Genomic DNA, 26,791 nt, shown 5'->3' with positions numbered 1-26,791 from the left:
CATCTCTGCTTAAAACCTTACACTCCTCACAGGGTACAGTTCACATTCTGAGCCTGGCAACCAAGGCTCTGCCAAATCTGGCTCCAACCTCTCCTGTAGCCCATCTCCCCACGCAAGCCCATCACTCCAACAAAACAGTTGAGCCATTGCCACAGTTTCAGTTCAGGTTTAATCTTTCCTATGAATATTTTAGATTTGTTTGATCCTTACACCAGGAGGTATGGAAAGGGTAGGTAAGGTAGTTTCATCATCATTCCACAGGTGAAGAATTTAAACTATAAACAAATTAAATGGTGTGCTCAAGTATTAAACAGCCAAGAAGTGTAGAACCAGGCTTTAGACTCCTGGGTTTTTTGCCTTTAAATCCAGTGCCTCTCAGAACCAAATGCAGCCAATCACAAAGTCTTCCTGTGGAGTAGCATGTGTCCAGATCACACCCAACAACATGCACCAAGATTCAACAGCCTCTGGATTCCAGACACATAACAAAGAGGCAATCTCAGGAATGAATAATTCTAGTGTGTTGGTTCCCAGCAACCCAAGGAAAGGACTAGGCCAGCTGTCCTGTTCTCCATCTAGAGAGGGGAAGAGTACAGTATTCTCAACAAGCACCAAACCTGAATGGCATAGTGGATCCAGGATCGTGACCAAGAATCGGAGCCACCTCACTTTAAGACAAGTGGGTATGGGAACTTGCTTTAAGCTAAAGAACTTTAGAGGGAAGTATTTCTCAGACAGCAAAAAATAGGGTGCATTCCTTCTGCTTTGTGACCATGACATCGCCTGAAGTGGAGGCAGCATAGGAAGTAAAGCTTCAGTGCTGGGAGGAGAACGAGGAGGGCAGTGGTGTGAGGATGCTGCTCCTGAGTGCCCACCACCCTAGCCACTTCATAAGAGATGCCCTGGGTGAAGGAAAAGCAAAATGTTTGCTATTACTCTTTGTGTTTCACTTGGACACATGATGGAGTGAGGGCCATAAAGATACAAACATGAGAAATGGTGGCTTATGAGGAGGTGGGATTCTGGTTCACTCTCAGGATTTTTACCTGAAGTATACTACATGACAACCACTCATCTTCTGGCATTTAATTTCATTAAATACTATGGGTTAAAACAAAACCAGAAATAAACAGTGCTGGCGTATAGTGTTACCTAAATGGGTCCCTTGCACCCCACTCCAACTGGGAGTGTACTCCTTGGCCAGGAGGCCAAAGTCAACAGAATAGAGAGCTGTCAGGCAAGAGCTTCTTGTCTGAAGTCAGGATAAGTGGAACTGCCTTTGGCTTAAGGCAAGACTCAACGTCTTCACATCCTCAAACAACTCCAGCTCATGTGGCAGTCAGGGTACGTGGAATAGTTGACAGAGGCTCAGAAAGGTGGAAGAGCCATATAGTTGGGCAACATTATCTCTGGCCCTTGCTATGCTTTGTGGTCATTTAAATCATGACCACCACACATGGGAGCCACCAAGAATCTCCAGGATTTTTTGCTTTCTTAAGAGGAGGAGAGGTCCCTTAAATGGATAAGAAACAGTGAGGCCCAGGGCAAAACCACGGGCTTTCTGGTAAATTATTTCTCATTTGGAAAGCAGAGCTGATTGCTGCTGCCTCACAGATGTCCATATGAGCAGGCAAGTGCGAAAGGCTTCGTGCTATGTCCAACACCAAGTCGGTGCTTATTGTGTGTGTGGAGGGTCCTCGCATTCTTCCCTTGCATATGAGGGGAGGAAGCCCCCACCATCTCCCATGATCTCCTTTAGATGAGTTCAAAAACCAAAACCATGATTGCATGTGGTCCCTTGGTAGGCATCTTAGTCTTGATTAAACACGGACTCTATCATGTGCCATGAGGCTACTCACCGGCTCAATTTTCAGGGCATTCCGGTAGCTACCAAAGAAAGCGGCCTGGGCCTTAAGGAAGGCTCTGGCTACCCCATCGCCTGTGGTTGTGGAGACCTTCTTTAGCCTGTTCTTCAGTGAGGAGATCTGGTAAGGGAGAGAAAGGAAATAGGTTGAGGGAAGGTTGCAGGAGGATAGCTGACTAAGCCCAGAGCCCACGGAGCCCTAGAAAATTTCTAGAAGGGGTTGATTTGACCTTTTTGCAGAAAAAAGAATCACTCAGTATCAGGAGGTTTCTATTGGAGTATGTATTTGTTTATTTACTGTGGTGCTAGGGATCAAACCCAGGGCTTCCCACATGCTAGGCAAATGCTCTACCACTGAGCCACAGCTCCAAGGGCAGGTATTTTTGTTTTGGTACTGGAAATTGAACTGAGGAGTGCTTTACCACTGACCTACATCCCCAGTCCCTTTTATTTTTTTATTTTAAGACAGGGTCTTGCTGAGCCTGGCCTTGAACTTGTGATCCTCCTGCCTCAGCCTCCTGAGATTACAGGCCTGGGATTATAGCTGTGATTACAAACCTGCACCACCGTGACCAGAAAAGTTTTTCAAATTTAAGTGAATATCGCTCTTATTAGAGCATGTCTAATAAAAGCAAAAATAAAATTATTTTTAAAGCAATTATGTGCCAGGGAAGTACTTTCACATAAATTTCCTAATTTTTCTTCTGACAATCTTGTGAGGAAGGAATTAGTGTTCCTGTTCTGTAAGAATGAAATAGTTTCCGAGAACTTAGGTTACATGTCCAGAGAAAAAATCCAAGGAATGGCCAAATTGGAATTTGAACCAAAGTCTTATAATCTAAATCCAAGCTACACAAAGAGTTTTTCTTTTTGTTGTTCTAATTCTATTCCATCTGTGATATGAAAAATATTAGGAAAAAGGTTTATTTGTATATCTCACACCTCATACTCTGAAAGAATAGTGACAGCTTATAGAAACACACTCAACAAGTTAAAATAGATAAGAAGGTGACATTAGTGGGAAAAGAAGAAGCTGTGACTAGATGTAGTTTGTGAATGTAAGCTATAAGATAGTCCTATATGGTGGTTAGATGTGAGTTTCAAATTTGACTTAAGAACTTTCTCGTGACCAAAGCAAAGAGAAAAAAATGAAAGTTGAGAGATTCCTTGGGTCCATGCATTATAAACAAATCAGTGGATCAAATGAATAAAGATTTTCCTGAATGTGGGACCTAAAAGAGACTTTCCCCATGAATCTATGTAGGAAAGATCATGTGACATGGTTGCTGTTGCCTTCAACATCGGGGCCAATATCAAGCTTCTGAGACTATTTCTAAAATGCTCTTCATTCATCTCAGGATGCCACATTGTATAAACTTCAGGGCACAACACTCACATTCCATCACATTCCTAGTATTGTGCAATGCGGTGACCTTGAGTCATTCATTCATTCAATAAATATTTATTATCTCTTACATGCCCTGGACTATATTAGGGGTTGTGGCTACAATGGTGACTAAAACCAGATATGGTCCTTAACCTCATTTTAGCTAACATTCTACTAAGGAAAATACCCATACATGTGACATTGTTCCTGTGACAAATCTGTAACAGAGCTTGCCAAAGTAGACCAAGAGAAACCTCCTGGAGGGAGACAGGCTTGAACTGAGATCTGGAAGATAAGCTAAAGTAGTTAACTGGGCAAAGAGAGGAGGGTACAGTGTGCTATGCACGGGGAATAATGTGCAAAGGATCTGTGGTAGGAAGAAATTCAGAAAAATAGAAAGAACTTTGGCTTCAGTATAGAGACCAAGGGTAAAGATGGGGCGAGACGATGTTGGAGTTGGACATGGTAGTACATGCTTATAATCCACGCAATGGGAAGGCTGAGACAGGAAGATCATAACTTTGAGAGAGGCCAGCCTCAGTGAGTTAGTATGACCCTGCCTCAAAATAAAAAAATAAAAAAGGAGTGGCATTATAGTCTAGTGGTAGGGTACTCCTGGATTCAATTCCCAATACCGCACGAAAAAAATGATGCTAATAGAAAGGCAGAGGTCAGAAGGGACTTTTCCTTTGTCTGAAGGGAAACAGCTAGTGATTATTCTTAAGCTTGTAGATGAAACATTAAGAGTACATTTCAACAAATCAAGGACATTTCAGAGAAACTGATACCTAGTGGTGTGAACATTACTTAAGGATAAAACTTAGAATAAAATTTAAGAGAAAACAGAAATTAGATTTGGGGGGTTCATGGATCACCTACAAATGTGTAATATGAATGGGTGATTTTCTGGGCACAAAATCCATAGCTGTCCTTACAGTACCAACAGTGTCTGCAAATCTACAAACATTAAGAACCACTGATCTGGGATGGACTGTGTGCACTTGAGAAATGATCCACAGACACTAAGCCTTATTGTTAAGCTTTTATAAGGGAATTTAAAAATGGCTTGTGAGACAGCCCACTATCATACTATCATTCATTATTTTAAGGTATAGCTCAGTGGCTTTTATTATAATTACAATGTCATACAACTATCACTATTATATACCTCCAGAACATTTTTATTACCCCAAAAAGAAACCCTGTGTTCATTAGCTGTCATTCATTCCCCACCAGTTCTACCCCACCACTGTCCTGGGCAACCATTAATCTACCTTCCATCTCTATGGACTTTCCCATTCTGGACACATAAAGGAATAATAAAATAGGTTGTCTTCTTTGACTGCATTACTTCACTTAGCATAATGCTCATTATGTACAAGGTTCATCTATGCTGTAGCACGTGTCAGTACTTCATTCCTTTTATGGCTGAGTAATGTTCCATTATCTGGGTATAGCACATCTGATCTGTCTATCAGTTTCCACTTTTTGACAATTAATAAATAATGTTGTGGTGAGGATTCATGTACAAGCCTTTGTGTGGAGATACTTGAGATTTTGAGGCAAGAACCTAAATAGCAAAAATCCTATTGCCAGACTTTACGTGATAAACTGAAAGGACACATGAAGTCAGAAAGCACAGAACTGGCACCTAGCAAGCCACTAGTGCAGGTTAACTGAGTACAGGGCAAGCCCCTTTGTTGTTGCCCATGAGACATGCCACAGGGCTGGGAAAGCGCACTACAGGGGTGGCTGCCCCTCCTCTGAATGAACGTAAGCCTTGGAAAACGGTTTTCCTCTGAAAGCAGCTTGGAGTCTACCTCAACATCTGGGTATATATAACTGCTTTATTGTGACCTCCCCTTTCTAGGACCCATGAGCCCATCGCCACAGTGAGCGATGCAGGCTGCTCAGCAGCCAGGCAGGCTCTGCTGTGGACTTTCAACTTGAAACAGAAATATGAAAAAGAAATGTGCTTTATTAAAATGTTAAAAATATTACCCATCCTACCCCCCAATAATAAAAATCCTGCCTCTCTCAGAGACTAGGGTGACATTTCCATCCTTTGAAATGGTGCAAGCCACTGTCGCTCTTCTACTGCTCCTCAAAGGCCTTGGGCCACCTGTGCCGCAGATTATTCCTCACTTAACCTTCCCTGGCCTTTCTCTTTCATTCAGGAGGTGTTTAATTACCTTGGATTCACAAGCTGCACTTCAGGTGAGCCTCTCCTAATGGCCTCATTACCATTTTACACAAAGAAGGAGTCGCTGATTGTAACCGAGCAAATATGAGAGCGCTCCTTCCCGCCTGCCCCCGCTGGTCTGAAACTAGCCAAGTGGTCCCGGGCTCCTGATGCCCCTGTGACCACCTAGGCCAAGGCTTCTGAAGCCCTCCCTCAGCCTGCTACACAGAGGAGCTTTTGTCTTGACCTGTCATTACTTCCAACTTTGAAACTGCAAGTCTATGTGCATCTAATAGCTGCTGATAGCATTTTGTCCTTTAAATAAAAGCGAGGGAAGAAAATGTAAAGCTGAAATAAACCACCATCCTACATCTAAAGTTGAACTTGCCCTGTGAACTCCTGGGGGTGCTGGTCCAATCATTACATTGAGGTTCATCAGGGGTAACACGGTGGGGGTGGGGTGTTGAAGTGCCATTGAGGACAGCTTCTTTCTTTAATCGGGTACCACAGGAGGAAGACAGAAAACAAAGGGAAGAGCACACAAAATTTAATGTACCAGCTCCTCTCTATAGATCCCCTAATCCTCCTCCTGTGCCCAATTTTGGGCACTGTCACATCACCCCACCAGACTCCTGGACTGAAGTCAGATTCTGTACTTTTCCATCCTTCCCACAACCATTTTCATGTTTCATCAACACCATCCCAGATACAGCCTGACTCTGCCTTCTCTCAGTGCCCATGGCTGTGCCCCTGAGAGGCACAATGCATCCATCCTTTTTGGCGCAGACTGGTTATATAGCTCTCATAGCAGGCTCTGTTTTCAGTATTTACTTGACACCATCCATCTGTAGCTCTCCTAGTAATCTTGGAAATATCCAAGTTTAATCACTTCAGTTCTCCATCAAACCCTTCAATGCCTCCACCCTTTGCCATCATCACCTTCAAAAATATACCCAGACTTCCCAGCAGTCAGTGCAGGCTTTCCTTGGCTAACTGGCTCCCACTTGCCCCACGCGGCACATTCTTGCCCAACTCAGCAGCGCATGAGCCACTCCATCAGTCCACTTGCCAATACCTCAGGCGGGGTTCTCTTCACTCTTCATGTCCTGCTTGTGGACTGCCATTCACTCTTTGAAAAGACTGTCCAGTGCCTGTCATGGAGGGCACACTAAATAACTATACTACATTCTTCTGATAAAATGCCACAAAGGTGCTAGTGGCAGTACTCTATGAACTGATGTAAAAAGATGCCCACAAAGTAGCCAAATGCGGAAAAATGAAAGTTGTAGAGTAATACGTATATATGAATCATTTTAAAAATCATATGTAAATATATATGTATGTAGTAAAAACCTAAAATGCCACGTATCAAAATTTAACCATGCAACGACACTTTCACTTTCTACTTTATACACGTGATTATTTTGATTATACTTTATAAAAAAGCATATGTTACTTTTATAATAAAGAATTAAAATGAGGTATTTTTCTTTAATAGCCAAATTACCCATTGCCTTGGGGTAAGCGAAAGACAGAATCCAGATGTTCCCCCATCTGTGAAGTCTCCTCTGACCACTCAACCAGCTCCCCACCAGGATTATATCAAGGTTCTCCCGTGAGTGGCAATGTTGACCACCTTTCCCACAAGCCCATGTGTTCCCAGCATGGGTGTGGCCCAGTGGTCATTTAGCATTTTCTGCTGGATGAAAGAACAGATAAGTGAGCTTCAACACTGTGAAAGGCACTTCCAGTGGCTGTGCCTCTTTGCTTGGAGGAAAGTGTAGGATCACATTCTTCAGTGATAAGTTGCTAGGAGGAACTGACCTGGGAGAAAGTGATACTCATCCGTTCTCCTTCTGCTAAGATATAACTAAAACTGCAAGGATGCTGAATGAGTTAAAGGGAACAAGTAGACCAGTATTATTCAATATCACACACTCAACAGGTGCAGTAACATAGCACTGCCTGCCCATGCTTCCTCACTAGGCCCCCTACCCTGAATCTCCTATTCTGGTTACAGTTCACTCTACCTCTCAGGTGTCTTGGCTTCATCTCTTCTTCCATCCCTATTAGCTCCTCAGGCTGTAGCACAGAGTTGGAGTCAGATTAACTTATGATATCTGGCTTCCCTACTTTCTTAACCTCTGAACTTCAGTTCCTTTGCTATAAAATGAGGTAAAAACTTACATACATTGTGAGGATTAAAATAGATGCAAAACAGATAATGGATATAGCAGCATGCCCAGCTTTTAATTTTGTTAATTTAGATTTCATCTTTCACTTGGACTATTTCAACCATTTTTGAGCTGGTGTCTCTTTGTCTATTTTCTTCTTGATCAAATCCATCCTTTGTACTGAATAATCTTCCAAAAACAAGAGGTTGAATCACACTCTCTTCCTCCAAAATTGTTACTGGTTCCCTACTGCTAATAAAATAAAGTCCAAATTCCAAAGGCTTTTATGGGCTTTGGCTCAAGGTGGCTCAAGCCACATTTCCAATTTTGTCTTCTACTTGATTTCAGAGGCCTTGAAACCCATCTCTAATAAGCCTGGCATAGTCTTCAACTGTATTTGTTAACAAAATCCACTATTTACAAAATACACTATTTAAAAAAAACCCAAAAACAAAAATGCCTCCAACTTTCTGTGATTTCTTCTGTCAGAAACAATAGCTATTTTCAGGGCCCATGAGTCTGCTCCTTTGTTGACACTCAATCTTTGCACACCCTGTGCTGGAGATGTGCTGGGAATAGAATAGCAAGTGATGAAGGCCTAGCTCCCAAAGAGTTCCAGTAAAGCTCCTATAAACCAGCCACAAGTGAACTTCCTATTACTTCCAAAGGGGATTTCACATTGTACACATCATCATCATCATATTATTATTATTATTTAACCCTTTACATACCAGCAGTTTACATTACTTTCTCCTCCTCAGAATGAAGGCATCCCTTGCAATACACAGTAGCACTCAACAATTACAGCTTTCTTTATCACTTGGTTGCAGATTTTGGAGCCCATGAAAGTGGGGGTGTTAAAGATGGCACACTAAGTGTCAAATCTGAGACATTCCCACCTCTTTCCATCAGTGGTGGCTTCTTAAGATCTTTTAGCCACTCCTCATTTCCCTAAGGATATAGCCTGGAGTCCTAGGCTGGCCTGCAAGGTCTCATGGAATTCACAGGTTCTTGCATCCCCTCCAAGGGTTCAGCAACACCTTCTGGGCTTCAGCAGCCTGACTAGTTCTCCTGTTTGGAGAACTCTCACCCCCTCACCTCCATGTCTAGAATTTAGAAATATCCAATAGAAATTTCCACAGCGATTGAAATAATTCATCTTGTATCCAATGCTGTCCAGTGGCAAAGTGGTTACTGTGCACTTGATGTGTGGCTACTGTGACTAAGTAACTGAAGGCTTCATTTTATTTTATTTCAATCAGTTTAAATTTAAATAGCCAAATGCAGACAGTGGCTACCATACTGGGTGCTACCTTAGGTCAACTACCACTTATCTTCAGGTGTCAGCCCAATTATACTACCTAAGTCTGAGACTAGATCAAGGTTTCCCTATTATATATTGACTGTACATTTCCTTTAAAAGTCACACAGCAATATGTATTGGTGCCAAATCACATCTGTCCTTAGGACTGTCTAGAAGATGCCGACCAAGTCCATCTGGAGAACAGGCACTATATCTCCACTGTATGGTTCTTCTACAAGTATGGCCCAAGGGGCATGGCTTCTCTCCCTAACTTACTCTAACTGCTGAGTGTCAGAATTTTTTGTTTTACAAATCAGACGGCAGCAACTGCAGAGGGGCAAAGAGAGTCAAATCTTCCTTTGCCCTTTAGGTCCAAGGGAGGCGGCTGATTCTTCATTTCCTGAAGAAACCAGATGTTGAGGCTTTGTTCCAAAATCCTTGGGGGCATGTCTGGGACTGGAGAGAGTAAAAAGGGGTAGTGACTTGTTTTCTATCCTCAGGGGTGCAAAAGCATGCCTCTCTCTGCCCTCTTCATATTAGCAATGAAATGGCATAGTGCTTCTGTTACTACCTTCCTTAGTTCTTGCTTCAAATTTGAAGCTGAAAGTATTAAGAGGAACCCACTGTACCCTCTTTCCAGAAAAAGTTTCTGGGTGAACTAGAATTCGACAGGAGAAAGAAACATGAACTAGTATTAAGCACCCTACTAGTTGCCAAATGCCATGACAAGTGAGTACATACCAGTGCTGTATTAAAATTTCAGAACTGGGCTCGGCAGGAACAATTTCCCACATTTCTCAGTTGAGGAAAGTGAGCCTCACCTATACCACGAGGATGGTACAGCAAGGGGCAGAAGCCAAGTCAAGCCTAAGTCTATCTTAAAACAAAGTTGGTGCTATTCCATTACTTCTCACTGCTGCCAAGGGTTTCTCGGACCAGCAAATTGCATTCATCCATGATGCTGCCTTATTTTTTCCCTGACTTAATATATCTCCATTATTGCCTCCTCTCATTCGTTGCTTTTCTATTTCTTCCTTGAGAACATGGTTGGACCTTGACCCTAGTTGGCTTTAATTGCTTCTTCTGAATCCCATTTTCCCCTCAAAGAACCTGGTTCTCCATGGGGGAGTGGGGTTGTGCTAGTTATGTGGAGCTCTAAGCTGGGGCTAGCAATGACCCTCGGGCCCAGGTCTCTGCTCCCTCCATCTCTCCTGATAACTCATGGGCCAAGTAAAAGTCAGAAAGTTAGAGGCAAGCATTACAATTCTAAGCAGATTTTAATGAGTCAAAAGGATCAATCTTCATTACGCGAATGGCCACTTTACTATGCGCTTTTATGGTTTTATTGAACATTTTGTGAACAAACTCCCAAATCCTTAGAATGACATTTTTGCAATAAAAAAGTACGATTTAAAAAACAAAGCCCAAAAAGGCCCATTTCTACTATCTGCCAAAGAAAGCTCAGGAGGAGTCCGGCACGCACGCGTGCACTCCAACCCCTTCCTACACATTTAATCTAGCATTTCAGCATCTGATACAGAAACACAATAGCAAAGATTTTTGCATTTTTCTACTTGTAAAATGCACCTTCCTTCAAATACTTTTCTTTGCCCAAAGTAAGTAAAATTGCCTTTGTTTTCCCTATAAAACAATTTAGTTTTAACACCACACACAATTAATGCAGCTAGAAAATCCTCCCCAAGCTACAAAAGACTAGGAGACCTGAGCTCAAAGTAAATGTGTACTTATATTAGTAGGTGGTCATTCAATAAAAAGATTATTTCTAATCAAATATGTGCATGTGTATATGCATTTATATGTGTGTGTGTATCCGGGGAGTATTTTCAAAGAAGGGTTTCCTTCCCATACTTCTGGCAGTTCAGGACTAAAGGTCAGATTTAAACTATCACCATGTTTCACAATGCAATCTGTGCAGTGCCGCGTAATGAAATGGTTCAGTAAAGGTGCTCCTGGAAATTCTTTTAATTAGGTCTAAGGCTTTTCAGTTGTCAACATGAATAAACCAAGAAGCATTCTCTTACAAACAGAACACACAAAATAAAAATATAAGTTACCTTTGAAAAAACATGCACTTGCAAAAGGAAAGTTATACATGTTTTTTTACAATATAGCCTCCACCCATTTTTTTTAAACTACCAATATCTTTTGACAACAAAATGACTTCGAACCAAAAACACAGGGGGTATTCTACCTCTAATGAAGCAGGATACTAATGCCTAATTCTAATTAAAACATTTAGAGGAAGACTAAAGTTAATCAGAACTAAAAATGTTTAACAAGAGAAATGACTTTCTTCATAAGCAAAAGCCACCTTTCCATTTAAGTGTGATTAATTCTACAGAGTAGCAGTTATCTCAGTCAGACATACGAATGTCCCACAATGACTCCTGTAAACTGAATGACATCTATTAAAAATGCATTTTTGCCCTCAGAACCACGGTCTGAGGCCCCAAAGATGAGCATGTCACAGCAGGAACAACATCAAGATGCTGGCTTTTCAAAGCTGCATTGACAAATGAAATCACGTAGATTTGGAAATTTTAGTCATCAGTTCAGAGCTGAATCTAGGAACTGGAACTCACAAGATGGCAAGGAATTGATAGTCTGCTTTGGAACTTGGACTGCATTTGCACTGAGCTCTGATGAAAAGCAAAGCTAACTATTCCAATCACCACCAGGGATTCTGATTTAGATGGATACAAAGATGTTCCCAAATGCCACTGTCCTTGAGACTTGATGTGGAATGGGACCACTAAAACTGAGCAATGTCACATGTAATAAACATGTGGGATAAATCAATGCCTTGAATGATCCACTGATGAATGTATGTCCAATGAACCCAGAGCATGAGGGTACAGCGCCCCATAGTATTTTGACTTTGTATTCAGACAGACCTGATTTCAAATTTTACCTCAGCTGCTGGCTATTACCTAGATGCCTCTAGGCAGGTTACTTAACCTCTTTTCTCGGTCTATAACAAGGGGATAAAGTATCCTCCCCTCCCCCCTTTTTTTGCAGATAGTTATGCAGATTAAATGTCAAGATCTTTCAAATCCCCTAGCACAGTGCCTGGCACACAGAAGGAGACTGATAGTGGCTTTCTTCCACAGTAGTCTAACACCAAAGCCAAAACTACCCAAGCCCTAAGTTTAGCATAAAAAAGAATAATGGGTTCACAATTAACATTTTCTAGGGCATCAATTACTGAAATATCACTCATTATGCTGAGCCTAGTGGATTTATTTAGTGACCCAAACTCAGTGCGTATTTGGGAGTTAATGAAGTGCTTGGTGTTTACAAAGATAAAAGCGTGATTTGTCTAGGCAACAATCATGGGCAGAGTGGATATAGATTTCCATGCCTAGGGAAGCAGCCAGGCCGGATCCACGGTGGATCACATGGACACATCCACACAGAGCAAGATATCTCCCAAGGGGATCTGGGCATCTCTACCTCCTCAGGGGAGAGGGGGGGAAATAGGAAGGGGGGCTAGGAAGTGTGTATAATAGATGTGTTTCACAGTGTCCCTGCTGCGATGAACAACTTGATCCACTTACAGTTCCAAACACATGATGCATAAAAGAGCTGACAGAAATTCAATTCTTGCAAAGAAAAGCATCTGCTCTCTAGTGGGAGCGGCCAAATATTAAGCAGTTTTAAGGCAGGGCAAAGACCTAGAGGAGCACACTTCATTATCTAGATGGCTAGAGTAAAGAAATGCAGAGGATTACAAACGAAGGAAAAGGAGCCGAGATTCCAAGCATTAATTACCAGGAGTAAAATGATGCAAGTTAAATCTTTGTTAGGACAAATATTAAACCCAGCTGTGTTTATGTAGCAGTTGTGAAAAAGAAGAATAAAAAGAAATCCGTGTACAATATCTGTGAGCTCTGCCAGTTAATTGAATTCGCTGGCAGCACTTCCTCCACCATGAGCCAAACATCCTCAAAGATAAAATGTAGCTTTTAAACAGACCTGGGGAAAACAGAATCAAGAAATTTCAACCAATAAAACACAACTCTTTACTGGTATAAAAGTAAAGTAAAATTCAGTAATGAAAGGAAGGAAGTCTCTTAAACATTTACTGCATTCCAAAGCTCAGAGCTGTGGTTTACTGCTGAGGTCTCTTCTGATGTCCCACAGCGCTCCTGCCCCAGCATCTTTAATGAAGCCCCATAAACTCCCATAAACTCCTCGATTGTTGACAAATCATATACACACGCTCAGGGCAAGGCTCACTGGATCATGATGCTCCTTCCCTTCCTGAGTGGAATGTACAAGTCATGGAATGGACACTCATGGAGAGCAGCCCAAAGCAGAACCAAGACTTACAGGCTTTTTCTTAAAAGCATGAGGAATGAATAACTGGACATGGGTCATAGGTAGTATTGATAAGAATCCTCTTATGCAAACTGTTCCCTGACCCAAAGTTCAATATCAGTAGATTTGTCATAGAGGGAAGCTTCCACCAGATTTTATGAAAGAACTACAGAGAAACAATAGGGGATAGAATTCAGCACTCTACTTTGGTCTGGGAACTTATCAAAGCATGAATCTTATCACATCATTCCCTGGCTTGAATGTCTTAGTTGATTCCTCATAGCCCAAAATATGAATTTCAAACCTGTCTGTATGACTATACTCAATCTGTTCTTTCCTGTCTCCGTATCTGGTCTTACCCTCTGTCCCTCCCATCCACATACCCCATGCTCCAGCTATGGTATAAACTATCATCACTATACTTTCATTACCACTTCCAGTCTCCATTCCTACCTGTAGTTGAGCTCATCTCTCCTTTTCCAGGAATGGTGACTGCTTCTTATATGTCTCCATGGGCCCCATGGCCCAACAAATACACTGAGCACATGCCCAAAACATTTTGTCTAAATGAATAAAGGAGGAATAATCTTCATTCCTGAACTGGCTATGGATCTGCCCACTTGGGGAACTCTGAACCAGAAAAGTCTGGAGGTTCCTGTGGATGGAAGCAAAGTTGCTAATATAAAGTACAGATGTGGCTGGGGATGTGGCTCAAGCGTTAGCCCGCTCGCCTGGCATGTGTGCGGCCCGGTTCAATCCTCAGCACCACATACAAACAAAGATGTTGTGTTCGCCGAAAACTAAAAAATAAATCACATTAAAAACATAAATAAATAAAGTACAGATGAGTGAAGAGTGACAGGAGATGAGGCAGGAGAGGTAGGCAGCTTGAATTTCACCCAGGAGCCAATAAAAATTTTTAAGTAGGGAGGAGTATTCATGTTCTGAAATATGCCTTCCTCAATAGCATGGGGGATGGGCTAGAATTGGAGGAATGGGGGCAAGATGGCAGTCCATCTTTCATTAGCTCATCTACTAACCAGCCCGTGATCTCACCAAGGATAAGGATCATGTCTTAATTATCTCTGTGACTATTATATCTATCAAATGAAGAGACATTAGAGAATACTAACAATACGTGTGTAGCACAAAAGAATGATCAAATCTACAAGGGTACCTGTTCCTCTGCTTCAGGGATAGAATGAACTCTTCCCTTGCAAGGGTAAGGTGGCACTCAGCATCCAGAAGCCCTTGGCATGTCTCCAAAGACTGAGGAATTCTGGGCTTTTGGAGAAACATGGCATGAAGAAACTCTAGCCAGGGCTTGCAATAAACATGAAATCTGTAAACAGGCCTTTAAGGTCAATAAACAGTAGTGTATTCTTGCCATAATTTTCCTTCAAAATCCACAGCTAGGAAACAATGCATATTGTCAGTAAAAAAAATAGATTTGTAAGTTTCATGGAAACTAGCAAAGCAGAGGCATTAACCTTGCCAACCACCACTCCCCCTTAAGAGAATAGAAAAAGCTGAGACAAGATTACAAACTGTGAGAGGAAGTTGTCTAGGCAGCTAGTGCAAAGCCAGAACCATCTTGCCTCCAAAGCTATCCTTTATCTATGTTCATAAATCATGTGAAGTCAGCAGCTGTTCTGAAAGCTATTCAATATTAGAAACCTTTTAAAGAGTTAATTTTGTTTTTTGAAGTATAAAAAAGTATAGTTTTATTAAGCACATACAATGAAACACAAATTATATACATGGCTTTTTATTCAAGCATGATTATACAGAGCAAACCATAAATATTAAGCAGTACAGTTCTCAGTTTTTAAAATTTCCCCTTTGTTTATCTTTGATATCCTTAACCTTTATGACTGAAGAAACTGCCTTTGGCCTGATTTGATCTGGTGTATTTCTTTTCCTTAGCAATCAAGAATCAACACTCTTTTCAGCCCCTCTCCTTTAAAAAAGCAAAACTTCCATTAGATACTTGATCCACATCCATCTAAACTGGAATAGTCTTTCTCTCCTTCTCCTCCCTTCCCTTCCCTTTACTTTTTCTTTTAATTGATTTAAAAAAAATAAATGACAGTGGAATGCAAAACTGTGAAGCCAATCTAGATGCCCTTCAGTGGATGAATGGATTAAAAAATGTGGCTTATATACACAATGGAATTTTACTCAGCAATAAAAGAGAATAAAATTATGGCATTTGCAGGTAAATGGAAGGCGTTGGAGAAGATAATGCTAAGTGAAGTTAGCCAATCCCTAAAAGACAAATGGTGAATTTTTTGTCTGATATAAGAAGGCTGACTCATAGTGGGGTAGAGAGGGAGAGTGTGGGAAGAATAGATGAATTCTAGATGGGGCGGAGGGGACAGGGGATTACCAAGGATAGTGGAATGTGATGGACATCATTATCCAAAGTACATGTATGAAGACACGAATTGGTGTCAACATACTTTATATACAACCATTGATATAAAAATTTAATTTCTAAGGGCTATTCTTTTTTAAAATTAACTTATATTAAGTCATAGCTTATAACCAAAGAACACATCTTTTACAAGATTTGACTTCTTTTTGCTTAGTGCACGGTATTTAAAATATGTTTATATTGTTTTGTGAGCCACAAGTTTGTTACTATGGAATAATGACTTAGTTACAAAAAACAGGGATATAACACATTGTTTACCCATCTAACACTTGACATTTGGGCTGTTTTCAGATTGTGTACTACAGAGTTGCCATAAACATGCATGCATAAGCCTGTTTGGACATGTATTTTCACTTCTCTTGGGTGAATACTTAGAGAACAAGACTGCTGGGTATTGTGGCAGACCTATGTTTAACTTCAGAGAAAACTGCTAAATGTTTTTCAAAGTGGCTATAACATTTCTAATCCCAGAAGCAGTGATGAATTCCAGATAAATTGTTTCATGTTCTTGACAATGTTTGGTGCTGTCAGTCTTTGAAACATTTTAAAGTCAGCTTTATTGAAGTATGATTACATTAAAATTCACCACTCTTGGTAAATAGTTCTATGAATTTCAAAAGATGCATACAAATATCCACCAAGACAATCAAGATGAAGAACAGTTTCACCATTCCTTAAACTTCCCCTGTGCCACTTGATAGGCCTGGAAAACACACCTCTGATTTCCATCCCTACAGTTTTGCAGGTTCCAGGATGGCATATATGTGGATTCCTTCAGTTATAATGGATTTGACAGTCATCCATTTTGTTCAGCACATCAGTAATTAGTTTCTGTTTATTGCTGAGCAGTATTCCATTTCATAGGCATACCACTACTTGCTTATACATCTACAGTTGCAGGACATTTAGACTGTCCCCAGTTTGGGGCAATTATGAACAAAGCTGCTCAAAATATATACATGTGTTTGAATGTACATAACTAGGGCTGGGAATATAGCCAAGTTGGTAGAGTTCTTGCCTTGCATGAATAAATCCCTGGGTTCAATCACCAGCACCAAACCACAAGTTAAAAAAAAAAAGTTGAAGGTGCAAAAAAAACCTTCCATGATAAACAAAAGAATTTATAGCTAGAAAACTGGGACTACAAAACATCCTTGGAAAAATATTTCATGAAGAGGAAATGAAAATCAGCAGAGGGAGGTAGTACCATAAAGAAAAAACTAATCAAAAAAGAAAATTAAGTCAAACTAAAGAATAAAAATAAATAAATATGGCTGGGAATACAAACCATGTATCAATAATAACCCTAAATGTTAATGGCTTAAATTCACCAATCAAAAGACGCAGGCTAGAAGATTGGATTAAAAGAAAAAAAAGATCCACAATATGCTGCCTCCAGGAGACTCATCTGATAGGAAAAGACAAACACAAACTGAAGGTGAAAGTTTGAGAAAAATCATACCACTCACATGGACTGTAGAAGCAAGCAGGGGTTTCCATCCTCATCAAAAAAAGTAGACTTCAAGCCACAGTTAATCAAAAGGGATAAAGATAATACACACTGTTCAAAGGAACCATACACCAACAAGACATAACAATCATAAATATATATGCCCCAAACAATGGTGCAACTATGTTCATCAAACAAATTCTTCTCAAGTTCAAGAGTCAAATTGACCACAACACAATAATCTTGGATGACTTTAACACACCTCTCTCACCACTGGATATATCTTCCAAACAAAATTTGAATAAAGAAACTATAGAATTCAATATTACAACCAATAACTTAGAATTAACTGATAAATACAGAATATTTCAACCTGCATCAACACCTGGAGACTAAACAATATGCTACTGAATGAACAATGGGTTTCAGAAGACATCAAGGAGGAGATTAAAAAATTCTTAGAAGTAAATGAGAACATAGACACAACATATTGAAATCTCTGGGACACTATGAAAGCAGTTCTAAGAGGAACATTCATTGCATGGAGCTCATTCCTTAAAAGAAGAAAAAGTCAACAAATAAATGACCTCACATTAGATCTCAAAGCCCTAGAAAAAGAAGAACAAATCAACAGCAAAAGCAGTAGAAGGCAAGAAATAATTAAAATTAGAGCTGAAATCAATGAAATCGAAACAAAAGAAACAATTGAAAAAATTGACAAAACAAAAAGTTGGTTCTTTGAAAAAATAAATAAAATTGACAGACCCTTAGCTACTCTAACAAAGAGAAGGAGAGAGAAAACCAAATTATCAGCATACGTGATGAAAAGGTAACATCCCAACAGACACTACAGAAATACAGAGGATAATTAGAAATTATTTTGAAAACTTGTACTCCAATAAAATAGGAGATATTGAAGGCATCAACAAATTTCTTAAGTCATACTATTTGCCCAGATTGAATCAGGAAGATATTCACAATTTAAACAGACAATATCAAGTGATGAAATAGAAGATGCCATCAGAAGTTTACCAAACAAGAAAATCCCAGGACTGGATGGATACACAGCCGAGTTCTACAAGACCTTTAAAGAAGAACTAATACCAATACTCTTCAATTTATTTCAGGAAATAGAAAAAGAGGTTCCAAAACTCATTCTATGAGGCCAATATCACCCTGATTCCAAACTCATTCTATGAGGCCAATATCACCCCGATTCCAAAACCAGGCAAAGACACATCAAAGAAAGAAAACTTTAGATCAATCTCTCTCCCATGAACATAGATGCAAAAATTCTCAATAAAATTCTGGAAAATCAAATACAAAAACATATCAAAAAGATCGTGCACCATGATCAAGTAGGATTCATCCCAGGGATGCAACGTTGATTCAACATAAGAAAATCAACAAATGTAATTCATCACATCAATAGCTCAAAGATAAGAATCATATGATCATCTCAACAGATTCAGAAAAAGTATTTGAACAAAATACAGCACCGCTTCATGTTCAAAACACTAGAAAAACTAGAGATAACAGGAACATATCTCAACATCTTAAAGGCTCTCTATACTAAGCCTCAAGTCAACATCATTCTAAATGGAGAAAAATTGAAGGTATTCTCTCTGAAAACTGGAACAAGACAGGGATGACCTCTTTCATCACTTCTATTTAACATAATTCTTGAAACACTGGCCAGAGCAATTAGACAGTCGAAAGAATTAAAGGGATACCTATAGGAAAAGAAGAACTTAAATCAGCACTATTTGCTGACAATATGATTCTGTACCTAGAAGTTCCACCAGAAAACTTCTAGAACTAGTAAATGGATTCAGCAAAGTAGCAGGATATAAAATCAACACCCATAAATTAAAGGAATTTCTGTATATCAGTGACAAATCCTCAGAAAGGAAAACTACCCCATTTACAATAGCCTCAAAAACAAAACAAAAACTTGGGAATCAACTTCATGAAAGAGGTGAAAGATCTATACAATGGAAACTATAGAACCCTAAAGAAAGAAATCAAAGAAGACCTTAGAAGATGGAAAGATCTACCTTGCTCTTGGATAAGCAGAATTAATATTATGAAAATGATCATACTACCAAAAGCACTATACAGATTTAATGCAATTCTGATCAAAATCCTAATGGCATTCCTCATAGAAATAGAAAAAGTAATCATGAAATTCATCTGGAAAAATAAGAGACCCAGAATAGCTAAAGCAATCCTTAGCAGGAAGAGTGAAGCAGGTGGCATCACTATACCAAGACCTTAAACTATACTTCAGAGCAAAAGTGACAAAAACAAAATGTATTGGCACCAAAACAAGACTGGTAGACCAGTGGAACAGAATAGAGGACACAGAGACTAACCCACAAAATTACAATTATCTTATATTAGATAAAGTTGCCAAAAACATGCATTGGAGAAAAGATAGCCTCTTCAACAAATGGTGTTGGGAAAAGTGGAAATCCATATGCAACAAAATGAAATTAAACCCCTATCTCTCACCATGCACAAAACTCAATTCAAATTGGATCAAGGACCTAGGAATTAAACCAGAGACTCTGCTTCTAATAGAAGAAAAAGTAGGCCCTAATCTTCATCATGTGGGATTAGGGCCCAACTTTCTTAATAAGACTCAATAAATGGGATGGACTCAGACTAAAAAGTTCCCTCTCAGCAAAAGAAACAATCTGTGAGGTGAATGGAGAACCTACATCTTGGGAGCAAATTTTTACCTCTCACACATCAGATAGAGCACCAATCATTAGGGTATATAAAGAACACAAAAAGCTAAGCACCGAACAACAACAACAACAACAAAAACCCCAATCAATAAATGGGCCAAGGACATGAACAGACACTTCTCAGAAGAGGATATACAATCAATCAACAAATATATGAAAAAATGTTCATCATCTCTCGCAATTAGAGAAATGCAAATCAAAACTACTCTAAGATATCATGTCACTCCAGTCAGAATGGCAGCTATTTTTTAAGACAAACAATAATAAATGTTGGCGAAGATGTGGGGAAAAAGGCACACTCATATATTGCTGGTGGGACTGCAAATTGGTACGACCAATCTGGAAAGCAATGTGGAGGGAGATTCCCTGGAAAACTGGGAATGAAACCACCATTTGACCAAGCTATCCCTCTCCTTGGTCTATACCCAAAGGACTTTTAAAAGCAGCATACTACAGGGACATAGCCACATCAATGTTTATAGCAGTATAATTCACAATAGTTAAACTATGGAACCAACCTAGATGTCCCTCAGTAGATGAATGGATTAAAAATGTGGCATATATACACAATGGAATATTACTCAGCAATAAAGGAGAATAAAATCATGGCATTTGCAGGTAAATGGATGGCGTTGGAGAAGATAATGTTAAGTGAAGTTAGCCAATCCCCAAAACACAAATGCCAAATGTTTTCTCTGATATAAGGTTACTGACACATAATGGGGTAGGGAGGGGGAGGATGGGAGGAATAGACAAACTCTAGATAGGGTAGAGGGGTGGGAAGGGAAGGGAGGGAACAAGGGGTTAGCAATGATGGTGGAATGTGATAGACATCATTATCCAAAGTACATGTATGAAGACATGAATTGGTGTGAACATACTTTATATACAGAGAGATGAAAAATTGTGCTCTATATGTGTAATAAGAATTGTAATGCATTCCACTGTCATTTATTTAAAGAATAAAATCAATTAAATATTTAAAAAAGAAGAAGAATGTACATAACTCTTCATTTTCTTGGGTAAATACCTAGTAGTTAGAATGTTTGGTCACATATAAACATATGGTTAAGATGTACATTTATATGGAATTCTTGTTTTTTTAAGTCATATCAGTGGGTACAGAATAGTACTTCAAGGTGGTCTTAATTTGTACCCTCTGACTAAAGATGCTGAGTATATTTTCATGTGTCTTCTGGCTATTTAAATAATGTGTGTGTGTGTGTGTGTGTGTGTGTGTAGCAGCTCTTCAAGTCTTTGGTCTACCTTAATTGGACTTACTTATTATTGAGTTTCTGAGATTCTTGCATGAATTTATTTTTTTTTTAGATTTAACTATTAGTACTATTTTTTTCCTCAGACTGTAGCTTCTCTCTTTCTTTCTCTTTTTTAATGCTGTCTTTGGAAAGAATATTTTATCTTTTGTGAGGTCCAATTCATCAATTTTTCTTTTATGATGTGTTTTTGTGTCCTAGGAAATCTTTGCCTACACCAAATTCAAGATTTTCTCCTCCATGTTTTCCTAGTTTTTGCTTCTGTTTTTTGAGCTAATGTCTGCATAAGATAAAAGTCAAAGTTCATTTTTTTTCCATATTGATAACCCAGTTGCTTGAACATATTTGTTGGAACACCCCACCCCCACCCCAACAAAACTCAACTCTCCTTTCTCTGTTGAATTATTTTGGTGCATTCGTTGCAAATCAACTGTTCATTTACTTATAGGTCGAATTCTGGACTCTTTGTTTGAACTTATTGACTTAGATGTCTATCTACATTGTCTTGATTGCAGTAAAGTCTGTAGTATGGCTTGAAGGCAGGTAATATAAGTTCTAAGGCTTTATTCTTCCTTCTCAACATTGTTTTGGCTATTCTAGTTCTTTCGCATATTCATATACATTTTAGAACCAGCTTGTCAAGTTTTCAGAAAAAAAAAAGACCATCTGGAATTTGGGTTGGGATTATACTGAATCTATAGATCAATTTAGGGAAAATTAACATCTTAAAAATATTGAGTAAAAAAATATTTAGTCTTCCAATCCAAAACATGGAATATCTCTCCATGTATTTAGGTCTTTCAATTTTTTTTCTCAAGTGTTTTATAGCTTGCAGCTTACAAATCTTACACATTTTTTTGTTAAATTTATTCCTAAGTATTTTGTGTTTTGTATGCTATTTTAAATAGTACTTTAAAAAAATCTCATTTTTAAATTGCTCATTACAAGCATATAGAAATACATTTCAATTTTATATACTGACCTTAACCTGCACCTGTTGTTACATTCATTTGTGAGACTCTAAGATTTTCCATATACATAATTATGATGTGTGTAAAGATAATTTTATTTACTTCATTTAATATTTAGGGCTTTCATCTCTTTTTTCTTGTCTTAGGGAATGGGTTAGACTCTCGAGTGCAATGTTGCTGGTGCCATCTTCCAGGGGAAAGCAGTCAGTCTTGTTCTTGATGTGGTACCTTCCAGTATGTATAGTGCTGCTATTAAAATGAGGATTCCAGTCTTCTAGGAGCTTTAGATGAATGGGTGTTGAATTTTTTTCTAAAATACTTTTTTTGTGTATGTCTTGCTACGGTTTTTCTTTCTTTTTTTGTCTACCAATATGGCAAATTACACGTTTTTTCAAATATTTAGCCAATCTATTCACTTAATCATGGTGCATTATCCTCTTTATATGTTGTTGGATTCAATTGATGAATATTTTATTAAACATTTTTGCATATGAGGCATATTATCTTATGTATTCTTTTCTTATAAATTCTTTGGTTTTCATGTCAGGGTAATGCTGACCTCATAGAATAAGTTGAGAGATATCCCTTTACCTCTAATTTCTGAAAAAGTTTGTAGAAGATTATACTAGTTTGTCTTAAATGTTTGACAGAATTAGCCAGTGAAGCTATCTGGGCCTGAAATTTTCTTTGTGGGAAAGTTTTAATTACAAATTCAAAAAATTAATAGAAATAATGCTAGTTTTGAAAAGTCCTTTAGTCATTTTCTGTAATTTGTATATTTGAAGGAGTATGTTCATTTCCTCTAACTTGTCAAAATCATAAACATAAAGACATTCATAATACCCCCTTATTTTCTTTTGTGTGAATGTCTGTACATTCTATCATGGATAGAACCCAGAGGTGCTCTACCACTTAGCTATACCCCCAGCTCCTTTTATTTCTATTTTGAGATAGGGCTTCACTGAGTTGCCCAGGCTGGTCTTGAAATTGCAATCCTCCTTCTTTAGCCTCCAGAGTCGCTGGGATTATAAGCATGCATCGCTGTGCCCCACATCCTTTTACGAGTTTTAAATAAACTTTTACTTTGGAATTTTTTTTAGATTTATAGAAAGTTGCAAAGATAGTATAAAAAGTTATCTATATGCTCCTCACTCACTTTCAGTTTCCTCTCATATATCTGGTATGACCATTGGACATTTGTCAAAGCTGAGACAAAGTCTTGCTGAAGTTGGTATGTTATTAACTGAATTTCAGTCTCTCTTGTAATTTCTCCACTAAAGTAATTTTTTTCTATCTCAGGATTCAATTCAGATTTATACGTCACATCTCCTTATTCTCCTCTAATCTATGACTGTTTCTCAGTCTTTCCTTTGTTTTTTTATGATCTTGGACATTTTGAGACATAATAGTCAGATATTTTGTAGGATGTCCCCAAATTTGAGTTTCCCTGAAGTTTCTGTCATGATTAGGACAGGTTTTTGAAAAGAATACTATGGCAGAGGTAAAGTATCTTTCTCATCACATGGCATCAGGGGTTATATGACATCACATGACCTTACTCGTGATGTTAAACTTGATTGCTTGGGTAAGGCAGTGGCTGTTTCTCCCCTAAAGTTACTATTCTTCCTTTACATATTCTATTTTTTTAGAAGTCAACACTAAGTACAGTCCACATCTAAGTGTAAATACTCTCCTGGAAAAAACAGACTTTATAGATATTTGAACTTTTTCTATGAGGAAGATTTGTCTCTTCTCTCCACCAACTCTCTCGACTAGTGATTCAGATTCATCTATTTGAATTTTTATATTTGAAGTGAAATTCTTATACATAGCATAAGATTTGGTCTTTGCTTTTTAAAAATCTCTTTTCATTGGAGTATTTAGATGATGTATATTAAATGTAATAATTGAGACATCTGGAAAAATCTATCATCATACTAACTTTTCTATATGTTTTATCTGTGTTTGGATCCTTTATTTTTCCACCAAAATTTCTCTGAATCTTTAATATCAGCTTATTACATGTACGAAGACAGAAATATAGATATACACATAACATAGACACATATATTCTTTTTTCTTCATGGTTTCTCTAAGATTAACAATATACATCTTTAACAATACAGTGTACTTTCAACTGGGTACACATGCCTATAATGCCAGCTATTGGGGAGACTGAGGCAGAAGGATCACAAATCTGAGGCCAGCCTGGGCAATTTTGTCTCAAAATTAAAAAATAAAAAGGGCTGCAGATGGGCTGGGGTTGTGGCTCAGTGGTAGAGCATGTGCCTAGCATATGTGAGCCCCTGGGTTCTATCCTCAACACCACATAAAAATAAATAAAAATAAAGGTATTTTTAAAAAAGGGGGGGCTGCAGATTAGGTTTACTGGTAAAGTGTCCCTGGATTCAATCCCCAGTTCCAAAAAAAAAAAATAGTTTTCAAATATTCTACCAGTTTATATATAATGTAAGGACTTTTAATTAAACAGCACACATCTATTCTCCCCCACTCTCTCCTTTGAACTATTGTGGTCATATATTTCATTTCTATTTATGAAACAATACACATCAGTATTCTTCTTCTTATTATTTTTGGTGGGGAGTACTGGGGATTGAACCCAGGAGCACTGAAGCACTGAGACATATCCCCAGCCCTTTTTATTTTGAGACAGGGTTTAAAAATAACAACTTCTTTTGATATTTCTTGTAGCTCAGATATGCTGACAATTATTTCTCTCAGTTTTTATTTGTTTCAAAAAAAAGTCTTAATTTTGCTTTCCTTTTGAAGTATATTTTCACTGTATATAGAATTCTAGGTTGACAAAGATCTTCTATCATCACTTTAATAATATCATTCTATTATCTTCTGATGTACATAATTTCAGACAAGAAGTCTGCTGTGATTACTAATTTTTCTAATAATTTCTCTCTAGCTAATTTTAAACTTTTCTCTTTATCACTGGTTTCGGGAAATCATGATACACCTTTGTGTGTTCTTTTTTTTTTTAATTTTTGAGTTCCTTATGCTTGAGGTTCATCGAGCTTCTTAGAACTCTGAGTTTAGGATCCAACGTGGCGGTGGGCGCGGAGAGATCAAGTCTCTGACCTCTTCAGCTGCACGGGCATAGAAAGTCATAAACTGTCTAAATGCTGTTTGCTCAGGATCACTAGGCAATGCTGAGCTGACGTGGATCTGGGGCGAACAGTCTGGTCCTCTCAGAACACACACTGAGCCCGGATCAGCTGCATTCAAGCTCCGGTTCGCCTGCTTCTCGTGACTCAGCACTAACGATCCCGCTGAAATAACTGGTCGGCCCTTCTGAACTTACAGAGGTAAAAGCCAACCGAGCCTTCATAGGCAGTGGCCACAGGATTGAAACGGGGCTTGGGAGAGACAGTCAGGACCCACCCGTTGCATTGGTCACCTGGAAAAGGGAACGAACGGTCACCATTTGCATGGGATACCACCATGGCAGAGAACTGACGTCACGGGCGAAGGAGATAACTTCATTGAAACCAGCGGCGACAGGTGTGTAATCCCCTACCCATCCCTCTCCACACAGCGGGGAAACCTTAAGGGCCCCTCCCAGCTCTCCCGTGAGCGCGATAGCCAGACTGAGGGAATCAGGAGTGGAGCAGGACTTGCGGCACGGAACTCCCAGCTACCGCTCCCACCAGGGCTGACAACTGAGGTCTCTTGCACCAGCTACTGGGGGCGTGGCTACTGGAGGGCAAGCAAATTCGCTGGGGGTTCTCAGCCCCAAGCTCTACAAACATAGGGTCTGAGGGAGGCAAACAGGGAGTGTGTGCCCAGGCGTTCATGAAAACAGAGCTCCCAGGAGCAGCAGACCTACCGTGTAGCCAGTATTGTGGTGAGCATCACAGGTGAGCAGGGCCTGGCTTGAGGAAACACAACAGAAGGCCCTAGACACTCAGGATTGGAGACCCACCCAGTCTGGGAGGAAGAGCTGCCGCACAGTGATTGGTTCCCACCTATTGAGAGGAGAAGCTTGACCCAGTGGGCACAGCTCCACCTACTGGAAGAGAAGTTAATCAAACTCTATGACTGCATTTATTATTATTATTATTATTTTTAATTTGGGTTTTTTTTCCTTTCATTTTCATTTTTTGTTGTTGTTATTCTTTAACTTTTTTAAATGTTTTTAATTTTTTTAAAATTTTTAAATTTTATTATTATTATTATTTTAAATTTTAATTCTTTTTTATTATCCTTTTAAAAATTTTTTTTCCTTTCTTTCTTTATTTTCTATTTTTTTTTCTTTTGTCTTTTCATTTCTTTTCAATTTTCTTATTCCCCCTTCCTTGAATTCTACCTGCCTACTCTCATTCTCTTTAGTGACTTCTTTCCTTCACTTCTAATATCTTTCCTCCCAAGCATCAAATAAATTTATAAGAATAAACAGTAACTCAGCAGTCAAACAGAACAAGAAGTAACATGAGCAGCATAAAAAAGCAAGGAAGAAAAGGAGTACAAACGATGAAGGACAGCCTAAATATTCAGGAGGACCTAGAGTCATCAGAAAAATGGTCATATAAAGAACTCAAGGAATACCTTAGACAGATGGAATGGAACCTTAAAGAGGATACGAGACAGCAAATCCAAACAGTGAAAGAACACATTGAAAATAAATT

General features: G+C 38.9%; 1 protein-coding gene across 9 annotated transcripts in view; it reads right to left on the bottom strand.

The window, feature by feature from the left end:
* DENND1A (DENN domain containing 1A) overlaps positions 1–26,791 on the bottom strand; it is a 521,188-nt gene that overhangs the window by 152,167 nt on the left and 342,230 nt on the right. For all 9 annotated transcript variants that reach the window (XM_081282502.1, XM_081282504.1, XM_081282503.1 and 6 more), the window contains one exon: positions 1,860–1,985. In XM_081282502.1, the coding sequence (XP_081138628.1) occupies positions 1,860–1,985 (126 nt within the window). The remainder of the gene's footprint in view (positions 1–1,859; positions 1,986–26,791) is intronic.

This window comes from Spermophilus citellus, assembly GCF_964194105.1.
Source record: "Spermophilus citellus genome assembly, chromosome: 2".
NCBI lineage: Eukaryota > Metazoa > Chordata > Mammalia > Rodentia > Sciuridae > Spermophilus > Spermophilus citellus.
This window is presented reverse-complemented; position numbering and strand designations above follow the sequence as displayed.